General features: G+C 51.2%; 1 protein-coding gene across 1 annotated transcript; it reads left to right on the top strand.

Annotated features, from left to right (window-relative positions):
* Positions 1-48: 48 nt before the first annotated feature.
* Positions 49-10,735, top strand: ATG9B (autophagy related 9B). The gene is made up of 14 exons (XM_036758709.1): positions 49-595; positions 982-1,025; positions 1,261-1,325; positions 1,593-1,781; positions 2,182-2,323; positions 5,580-6,334; positions 6,895-7,048; positions 7,321-7,500; positions 8,330-8,578; positions 8,825-8,970; positions 9,249-9,345; positions 9,601-9,724; positions 9,953-10,108; positions 10,292-10,735. Exons 1-13 carry the CDS (start codon positions 49-51, stop codon positions 10,090-10,092), a joined length of 2,832 nt encoding a protein of 943 aa, XP_036614604.1. The 3' UTR covers positions 10,093-10,108; positions 10,292-10,735.
* Positions 10,736-10,955: the final 220 nt, after the last annotated feature.

Below are 10,955 nucleotides of genomic sequence, written 5' to 3' on the forward strand. Positions count from 1 at the left end.
TGCACCCCAGAAAACAACAGCAGTATTTCTGTTGGAGGAACCAGCTTGATGGTGAGACGGATGGGATGGGGGGGGAGAAAGGGGCAGCAAGAGAGATGGGGGGAGCGAGAGCCAGGAGCTACACTGTTAGCCCCTTTGCTCCCTCCTTCTCGGTGTCTTGGGCCTGGAAGGGGTAGGATCTCTGTTTTTTCCATGTCTCCAACTCCCTACACAAGAAGCTCCCCTTCCCCATTTCTTGCTTCCATCCCATGGCCCCTTAGCCCAGCCAGGACTTCAGGTGTAACTCAGCCCCACATCAATGACTCCTCAGCCCCAGAAACCTCTTCTCCTCATGGGGAGTCTTCTGGGGCCCTTTCCTCTGCTCCATCTGGCCTAAGATCCTACTCTACCCCATGCTTGGCCTCGGTGACTACCATTCCCTCACAGTGGTCCCTCCAGAACTCCCCTGGGCTTCGGATGGGCCCCCTGATCCCAGAACAGGATTATGAACGTCTGGAAGACTGTGACCCTGATAGGGACTGTGACAACAACCAAGACTCACCTCTCCCAGGGGAGGACCAGGAACCCCTGCTCCATGTGCCTGAGGGGCTCAGGGGTAAGTGGGAATGGGGGAAGCAAAATTGAACAGCTTCTAATATGAGGTGGGAGAAGATACAGCTGAGAGAGGGAAGGGAATACATGGCGGAGAGTTTCCAAGTTTAGAAAGTCCAAGGGGTAGGGGCATTGAGACAAAGAAGTTGGAGGTAACAGGCTAGGAGAATGGAGACCACCTAGAATGGTGGCTTAGACTTCAGCATGTAGAGTTCTGTCTCTCACACTGACTAGCTGGGTGTTCCTAGATAAGTAACTTCACATCCCAAGGTTAGTCTCCTCTGCTGCAGAGTAGGGATAATAGTATCTACCCCTGGGGGGTGCCTGTGAGGAAAACATCTTGTAAAAAGAAATGAGAGTAAAAGTCATCTGTACCTCTTCTCCATCCAGGCTCTTGGCATCACATCCAGAACTTGGACAGCTTCTTCACCAAGATATCTTGTATGCCCATTGTTGAGGGGAGGTGGTAGTGGGGAGATGCAGGCTGAGGAGGGCTGAGGGCTGTGGCCCAGGACATTCCTTGGGAAGGAATGGGTGAATGGGAACTGGCTGGGGTTGGACTTTAGGGATGAGTGGTCTGCTTGAGGGGAGGGGGGTTGTTAAGTGGGTGCTGGGACTTGGGGGAGGTCTTTGATAAATCTCAGCCTTATTCCTTGATGAGTCTGGTACCTCTACAATTACCACCAGCGGAATGGCTTTGCCTGCATGTTTCTGGAGGATGCCTTCCAGCTGGGGTAAGTCCTTTATATTTAGTTCCCATCTTTATCCCCCATTATTTTCCCTCCCAGCAGACTCCCCTGTAGCCTCCACTTTCTTCTTTGATCTCCGACTTTCCTTTCTTCTTTCATTTCCCACCCCTCAGGAAGCTTGGCAGGGCTGTGGTTTTCCCTGGGATCACTAGGGACCTGGGAGCTGGCCTGATCCTCAGGCTGTGCTCCCAATCCCAACCATCCTTGGATGCCTCCGGTTCTGCCTTCACCCTTATCCCGCTCCATCCACAGACAGTTCGTTTTCATTGTTACTTTCACCACCTTCCTGCTCTGCTGCGTTGATTATGATGTTCTCTTCGCCAACCGACCCGTTAACCATACCCGACCCGATGCCCCTGGCTCCCACCAGACCCCTGGGATCCTTCACAGCAAGGTGACCCTGTCCGATGCTATCCTGCCTGCTGCCCAGTGTGCACAGCGGTGAGTGAGAGCAGAGAAGGGGCTTGGGAGCCTGGATGCTTCAGGGATTGAGAGATCAGAGACATTGCCGCTCCTCCTCATCCTCCATTCCAGCTACAGCCTAGGCCCAGGCAAGGATGAGCGGAGGGCTAGGGGAGTAAGGCTGAACAGAGGTGGTCAGACTGGTGCAAGGAAAGGGACCCAGGGCAATCCCACCTGCTGCGTCCCTCTGTCTCAGTCTCCAGAGCCTGAGCATCCTTCCTATGTCCCATATTTCTATGTCCATTTGTCTAATCTGCTCTTTCTTTCATCCCTACCCCATTCCCTTTGATTTTGGGCTCACTCATTCTACTATGTACCCCAACTATAATCTCTTTAGGCAATCAAATGCTAATCCAGGCTACCAATCTGTCTAATACAGGATACGCGCCAGCTCGTTCCTGATCTTCCTTTTGTTCCTGGCCTCAGGATTTTGGCTATTTCGTCTTCTTCGATCCCTCTGCAACCTCCTGAACTACTGGGACATCCGGACATTTTACAGAGAAGCCCTGCACATTCCCCCAGTGAGTTGGCTCAGGAAAAAGATGGGGGTGCTAGGGAAACAGGACATGTTGGGGACAGAGGAGAGGGCAAGAAGAGAGTGAGATGGTGGGTCAAAGCAGAAGCTGAGATAAAGTTTTCCGTGGGGATCAGGGAGGTCTGGGACCTCAATGTTGTTAATAGGGTTATTGTCAAGTTATCAAGTCTTCCTTGACCTCTCCCTGTATGCTTGGCTCTTTGGGAGACACTGAAAAGATGCCTGCCCTTGAAGAGCTTACAGTCTCTTACACTCTGAGGTGATGAGATTAGTATCAGTGTCACAAAACAACTGGATGATGCAAGAAGGCTTGTGATCAGAATCTATATGCTACTGACAGCCGCTCTGTCAAGGGTAGAATGGATTAGTTGGAGAAAGGGAGTAATGGTTGGATAGGATTTGGACAGGTACCTTTTTGTATCTTCCGTTCATTTCTCCTATTTCTGCCCTCTGGGGCCAATCACATCTACACATATATTCACATTGGGATTCATAGAATCATAGAATGTTGGACCTGGAAGAAGTCCTAGAAGTCATCTAGACCTAGCTTCTCATTCTACAGGTGGGGGATCTTAAGCCCAGGAAGGAGAGTGGCTTGCCTATGGTTTGACAAATCCCAGAATTAGGAGTCAGTCACTATACTGCCCTGTATTATAGTTATTGGTGTCTTTGGTCTGGCTCTTCCTACTAGACAGAAATTAGATATTCATGTGCTCCCTTACAGTGAGGTAACGCCCATTCAAAGAATAGGCCTCTTTAAGAAGTGAGTAGAAGGATGGCCCCTTTAATTAGAAAAAAAGAAAAAAAAATCAAGCTGGGAGGGGAAGACCCTCAGGGTTTCTGTTTGTAGGAAAAACAGTTACCATTGACATTCACTCTAAGTGTGGAGGGCCCAAAATGCCAACTGTAAGTGGAACTTAGGTGGGCACTTAGGGTTAGAGTCAGAAAAGGACCAGGGTCTCCCATTGCATCCTGGGTCATCTCCAGTCATCCTGATGAATATCTGGTCACTGGATCCAGATGGTTCTTGAGGAGAAAGTGAGGCTGGTGACCTTGCACAGCCCTCCCTCACTCAAATCAAAGTCAACTGCAAGTCATGTCATCATTTCCCTGATGTCATGGTCCTCTTTGAGAAATAAGGACAAACAACAATTAGATATTTAGAGGCAGTGAGGCTTAATGGATAGAAAACTGGTCTTGGAGTTGGAAAGGCCTGGGTTCAAGTCCTGCCTTGGGCATAACACTGTGTCATCATGGGCAAGTCACTTAAGCTCTCTGAGTCCCCAGGGAGCTCTCGATGATTTGAAGTTATGAAGAGCAGTCATCTTCCTTGATGGGAGGAGTTTCCACCCCGGGAGTTCCTCATGCTGATGCAATCACAGTTCTCAACTACCACTCACTCCTCCCTAGATAGTGGCTCTTAGATGGTGATTTTTTGTATTTGTATTTCTCTCAGCCCTAAGTACTGGGCTGGGCACATCCTAGGCACTTGATAAATATTTATTGGATGAATGAATTCCTCTCTGGGGAATGAGAAATCTTTGCAGGTTTCACAATAGGACAGTGACCTGGTAGAGGTGGTGATTTAGGAAGATCAGTCTGGGGGCTGTTTGCTGGATGGGATTTGAGGGACGAGAGAGTGGAAGGAAAAACCAATTTTGATGGCTGTTGAAATGGTCCAGGTGCCACATGATGAAGGTCTGGATGAGTGTGGGAAGGAGCTTTTTTTCTTTTTCGGTAAATCAGTAAACTATTTCTTAAGCACTTTCTGTGTTTAAGCCCCTGTGCTAGGTACTCTGGGTGTTTTTTGAATCTATTGATGTAGAGAGGAAGTACTTCACTTTCTTTACCAAAGACCTGTATCTTCTCTGGAATTCAGAGTCTGTAACAGTTGCCTGGGGCATTAAGAGGTTAACTGAACTGCCCAGTGTCACACAGCCATCATGTGTTAGAGACAGCATTTGAATCTAGAACTACTTGAATCTGAGGCCTCTCCTCTCTGTTGACCTGGGCGCTATGGGTGAGACATTGTGTAAAACACAGATTGTGCTCTCAGAGCTCACAGTTTAGCTAGGAGGGCAGAACAAAACAGGCATGAGAAGTTGACCAAAAGAAAACCCAAATAAAAGTATAAGATGTCCTAAGGCCTGACATGATTTATAGTCAAATGAGTTGCATGGATAGTACAGCTGTAAGAGTTCACAAGAGAGTGGAAAGGAAGGAAGAAATGGCAGGTTTGGTGACAGATTGGAAGCAAAGGTTAGAGAAAGGTAGAAAAAGAGAATTCCAAGGTGACTGAAGCTGTGAGCCTGAGTGACAAGAGGAGGATGGTGTGAGACTGTTGAGGTTTGGGTTTAGGGAACCAAATGTTGAGATTTTTAGGGGTGCTGGAGACCCCAAAATACTGACGTGCCGGGTCCTGCTGAATGAATTAAACTCAAGCCTTCTCATAGCCAAAGGAAAACAAAGTTTATTAAAGATTTACCATATTGGGTAGATTGTTAAGAGCCTGAGCATTTGTATCGCTAATGCCAGGGGGCCAGATCAATCTGATGACTGAGTCTGAGCTAGATTGAATCTGAGCGCCTTCTGGAGGCAAGATGGATCTTAAAAACAGAAAGCTTGTGGGAGGGATCTACGGTGGTTCTGGGGTGATAGGGGGAGGGGCTTAGGGAGGGTCTTGAGGAAGAGTCTAAAGAAGATCTTGATGGGACTGGGTGACTAGAGGTCAGACTCCAGGAATCAAGAAAATGGGATTTCGATGGGATCAAGGGTGGGAAGTTGCCCAATGCAATCAGGAGGTAGGACCGTGGAGGGTTAGGCTAGTTTAAGGGTAACAGATTTGGTGATAGATATTTTGATAGGCTTGAGGATGGGAAGTAGCTGGACAATGGAGGGCTAGGCTAGGTTGAGAGTAACAGATTTGGGCCTAGCATAATGGAAGGCCGATGGCTTCAGGCAAATGCCTCATCAAGTGGGAAGATTCAAGGAGAGTTCAAGGGGGCTCCCAGAGCCTGTACCTCACCAAGACTAGGTTTGAAGACAGAATGATGAAGTTTGTGGTGGGGAGAAAGCATTAGTTTGAATTTAGACATGCTGAATATCAGATGAAACCAAGGTCTTCCAGATGGGGATAGTGGTTCATATTTGGATGTCAGTGTAGTGATCATCAAGAGGGGGAAAATCTCTTTTAGGGGATGGTCCTCAATCTAGGGCTCACTCCTCTTTCCCTCTTCCCTCAGGAGGACCTTAGCAAGGTGCCCTGGGCCGAGGTACAGTCTCGTCTCCTGGCTCTGCAACGTGGCGGTGGCCTCTGTGTGCTACCGCGGCCTCTGACCGAGTTAGATGTTCATCACCGCATCCTGCGCTACCCCAACTACCTGGTGGCCCTGGCCAACAAGGGCCTGCTGCCAGCTCGTTGCCCGCTGCCGTGGGGAGGCAGCACACCTTTCCTTAGCCAGGGACTGGCTCTCAATCTTGATCTGCTCTTTTTCCGTGGCCCAATTTCACTCTTCCGTGGGGGCTGGGCATTGCCCAATGCCTACAAGCGGAACTGTCAGCGGCGGGCTCTTGCTACTCGCCTTCGCCGGACTTTATTGCTGCTGGCACTGGCCAATCTGGCTCTTTGTCCACTGGTGCTGGCTTGGCAGGGGTTACACGCCTTCTTCAGCCATGCAGAACTGCTACGCCGGGAGCCTGGGGCGTTGGGGATGAGACGCTGGTCCCGCCTGGCCCGCCTGCAGCTACGCCATTTTAACGAACTGCCCCATGAGCTTCGTGCCCGTTTGGCCCGAGCCTACCGCCCTGCTGCACGTTACTTGCGGGCTGCTGCGCCTCCAGCCCCACTGTTGGCCCTGTTGGCCCGCCATGCTGGTTTCTTTGCTGGTGCCTTGCTAGCTGTCCTGTTGGTGCTCACTGTGTATGATGAGGATGTGCTGGCTGTGGAACATGTGCTGACTGCCATGACAGGGCTGGGTGTGGCACTGACTGTGGCCAGGTCAGAAGATGGCCTACCTCCTTCCTTCCTTGGGGAGACACTTTGGTCCCAATGCAGAAGTTTTCTTTACCCTGTCTTTTTAGAGAATTACCCTAGGGAAACCCGTCTATCTATTCATTCCATTCTCTCAACTTTTAAGAGTTATACAATTTTAGAGCTTGGAAGGACTTTGGTTAGCACCTGATCTAACATCCCTATTTTAAAGGCAGGGAAACTAAGACCCAGGAAAGGGAAATGGCTTACTTGCTCATGGCCACAGAGGTAGTCAGTGCCAGTGCTAAGACCAGAATATAAATCTCTTGTCTTGAAGGCCAGCTCTCTATCCGTCATCCCACACTGCTTAACTTCCATAGATTCATAGAAATCTCAAGCTGGTAAAGACCTAGAAAACTATGTAGACCAATCCCCTAATTTTATAGAAGAGGGAAGTGAGACAGAGAAAAATGAGGACAGACCACTAGTTAGGGTCTGCCAGAACCAGAAAACCGCTCTCTTGACCTCCAGGCTGGGTTTTTCCCATCAGCCCCTTTTGCCCCATTCCTCTCCTCTCTTCTCTCCAGGTCCTTCATCCCGGAGGAGGAGCTCTTGGGCCGCTCCCCAAAGTCCCTGCTGCAAGCAGCTCTTGCTCACATGCATTACCTCCCAGAAGAGCCCGGACCCAGCTGGGAAGCCAGCACTTACCACCAGATGTCGCAGCTCTTGCAGTATAAAGCTGTGAGTGAAGGCAGCCTCAGGGGCCTGGTTAAGGGGGGAGTTGTGGAGTTGAAGGCTTCTCTGGGGAGCAGCTGTGGGCCCTAACTCTGTGAGGAGTCCTGAGGACACATTACATCCCTGGCTTCTCGGCAGGCCCTCTAGCTGGGGCGTAGTTTGGGGTCAGTGTGTTCTGCTCTCCAGCGGTGTCTTAGAACTTGATCCATTCCTTCCCCAGCTAGCCCTTCTAGCAAGAACCTTTTTACTAGCCCCTTGTCCCACTTTATTTCTCCTAGGTCTCCCTCCTAGAGGAGCTCCTCTCTCCAGTCCTCACCCCCCTTGCCCTCCTCTTTTGGTTTCGCCCTCGTGCCCTGGAGTTCATTGACTTTTTTCGGAACTTCACTGTGGACGTGGCTGGGGTCGGGGATGTCTGTTCCTTTGCTCTCATGGATGTGAGGCGCCATGGCCATCCCCAGGTTAGATCCCCTCTCTAACCCTTCTTCCTGACTCTTCCTTTCTCTGTGCTAGACTTAGGAGATGGGGGCCCTGGCCAAGACAGAGTCTATGGGGGATGGGGAGCAGAATACAGTCAATCATGTTATCTTCAGATATTTCAAGATAGGAACAGAACCAGGTCCAAGGGTGTGTGCATGCTGGGCAGAAGCACGTTCCATATTTAGAAGCATGGTGATACAGTGAAAAGAGTGTAGGACACATTTAGACAACAGTCCTGGGCTGTCTTAATTGTGTGACCTTGGGCAAGTTGCTTAACCTTTTCTAGGACCAATTTCTTCATTCGTATAATAATAGTGATGACTATGATAACTACCCAACACTTGGAGGCAGGTGCCATTATCCCCATTTTACAGACAAGGAACTGAGGTAGACAGGTTAAGTGAGTTGCCCAGGGTCGCATAGCTGGTGTCTGAGGCTGGATTTGAACTCAGGTCCTCCTGACTTGTGGTCTAGTGTGTTATCCACTGTGCTACGTAGTGCACATCTTTGCCCAGACTACTTCACGAGATTGTCCTGAAGATCAAATGATTAGGAAAGTGCTTTGAAAAGCGCCCAGTAGATTGGCAAAGCAGTATAGTGTCTAGAGAGTCGGCCTTCCAGTCAGGACGACCTGGTCCTGCTGCCTCTGACATATATAGGACCCTGGGCAAGCTGTTTACCCTCAAAGTGCCCCGGTGTAGAGCAGTGGCCTGCGGACACTGAGGGAGGTAGCTTCCTCATCCCATTGAAGTCATGAGTTCGACAAAGAACAGTGTCCTGTACATGTGATGGATGATGATTTTCCTGCAGTGGCTCTCAGCAGGACAGACAGAGGCCTCAGTATCCCAGCGTGCAGAAGGCGGGAAGACAGAGCTTTCCTTGATGCGTTTCTCACTGGCCCACCCTCGCTGGCGTCCGCCCGGGCACAGCTCCCGATTCTTGGAGCAGCTTCGGGGCCGGGTCCAACAGGATGCTGCTCTCTGGGCTTCTAGTCCAGTCCGGTCCCCCCCCACACCTGGTCAAGGTCCCAGCTTTCTAAGTGACTCCACTACATCTTCAGTGAGTGCCTCCCAGCCCTCCCCCAATCTTTATCTTCTTGGGCTGCCCCTCTTGGTCTTCACAGCCAGGGACTATCCTTTTACCTATACATAGCCTGGAACCTTGACTCAACCCAACTCATTCCATTCTTATACCTTGTGTTCTTAACTCTGGAGTCCCAGTCAATCTGTACCTTCCTGTGGAGATTCACTGACCTTACCACCCCAACCTCCCCCAAGTATTCTACCACTTTCCTCTTGCCTGCAGCCTGAAGCGCTCCTGGCCAGCCTGCTGTTACATCCCCTTCTGCCAACCAGGGAACTGAGTCCAGTTGCTCCCTGCCCAGCTGCTGCAACTGCCAGCCTCCTGGCCTCCCTGTCAGGTTCCACATCCCAGGCCGGCCAAGATCAGAGGTGGGGGTGGGTACAAAGTGTGGTGTGTGTTGGGGGAATCAGAGTGGAATGATGGGGGAGGCACAGACCTGAGATGCCTAAGGGAAATCCTGATCTTTTGGGAGGAGCCTGGTGAAGATGGGGATGATGGTGGTCATACAGAGGATCTGCCCTCTGGGAAGGATGTGACCAAGAAATAGTCACTATTGGGGGGGGGCGGGTCAAAGCCCATTGAGCTAAAGTTGCTGTTCAGAGGTGGCAGAATGCATCTCTCTGACCTGCTGGGCTGCCTGTTTTAGTTGTGTATCTCCAGGGAGTCCTGGGGTGCAGAACCCTGCCCTGCTTTCAGAGCTTGCCTCTGCCGAGATGAGTCTTCATGCCATTTACCTGCATCAGGTGAGCTGGGAACAAGGTAACAAAGAAGGGTCTGAGAGAGAGAGAGAGAGAGAGAGAGAGCAAGCACGCACCTGTAACTGACATGTTTGAATGTTGAGGGGGCAGAATTGCCAGAGGAAATGTGTGTCTCGTGTGGTGTGAGAGCCAGAGCCACCCCTCCACCCTTCAGTCTCCCTGTAGAAACCTCTGTGCTTGAAGGGTGGGGTCAAGGAAAGAAGCCAGTCCTGGTGCTCATGCCCTTCCTCCACCACTCAGCTCCACCAGCAGCAGCAGCAAGAGCAGTGGGGAGAAACCTCAGCCACTCCACTCCCAAGAATCTGGCCCAGCCCCCAAAGGCCACTCACCCCTGAAGATGAGACCCTGACCTGGCATAGTGATGGTAAGAACCTAGCAATTGGGAAGGAGGAAGCATCATGATACAATGGAGTCAGAGGGTCTGGGTTCTAATCCTGCCTGTTGCTTGTTACTTGTGAGATCTTGGGCCAATCACTTCACCTCCATGGGCCTTGGTTTCCCTGTCTGTAAAATAAACACTAGATAGCTTTTGAAGTCCCTTCCAGCTTCAGGTCTATCTGAATTTCGTAGGACTAATGGCTTCTTTTCCCAGGTACCAGCCCTACCTCTAGCTCCAGCTCCAGCCCCAGACAACAATGGGGGCCCACAGGAGCCAGTAATCTACCCCTTGGGGGGTGGCAAGAGGAGAGCAAGGCTCAGAAGGAGCCAGAGCTTAAGCCCAGCAGTGGCTGAGAAGTCAACCAATTGGGTCAGTATTGCCTGCGGTGGGAAAAACAGAAAAGGGGAATGAAGTTAATGAAAGGGGGTGGCATGGTGGTGGTTATGAGGACCACAGGAGGAGGATCAATGGGGGAAGGTTTGGGCAAGGGAGGTTTTCTCAGGATTTGGGGCACCTAGATACCCTGCCACACATCATCCTTTCCTTTCCCAGGTTCTCCATTTCAGTTGGGAAGACCATTAGCCTTCACCTGCTGGCTCTTGTGCAAGCCATCATAGCTCACACACCAGGGGTGATGGGAAGTTTTGAGCTAGCCCCAGACAACCGAAGTGAGGGTGTGGGGGGTGGGCACATGGGGAGAAACCGGGGGAATCCCCTGACACAAGCTGAAAGGAGGGGGAGCAGGAGGCACCTCATCCAGCACCAGTGGCACCTTCTGAGCCCAGGCAGGGAGACAAGAGAAGCCCCATTTTCATTTCCAGACCCTTTTTGAAGGGCGGATCACAGGGCAGGGTCACGATGCTATGTGTGGCTGGAGTTAAACTGGCTGGCAGTAATCAGGCACCGGCCATGAGGGTCGGCAATATCCAGCGAAGGTGGCCGTAAAGCGCCCCCTCTTCTATTCCCTCCCAGTTCGATGGGACTCAGTGCTGGGGGCGGGCGGGAAGGGGGTGTTGGTTTCAAGCTCCTGTCCGTGGGGTCCGCGGGCTGCTCCCGTAATAAAGCACCAAAGGCTTCTGACGTCTCTGTGGCTCTGTGTCCCCGCCCGAGGAGTGTCATGGGGCGTAGTGGCACCCCGCCGACAGCCGCGTTTTATGAAGGCCGGGTCAGGGGTGGAGAGCCCGCGGGCAGCAACGGCTGTGCCCGGGGTTTTGTG

This window comes from Trichosurus vulpecula, chromosome 5, assembly GCF_011100635.1.
Source record: "Trichosurus vulpecula isolate mTriVul1 chromosome 5, mTriVul1.pri, whole genome shotgun sequence".
Taxonomy (NCBI): Eukaryota; Metazoa; Chordata; class Mammalia; order Diprotodontia; family Phalangeridae; genus Trichosurus; species Trichosurus vulpecula.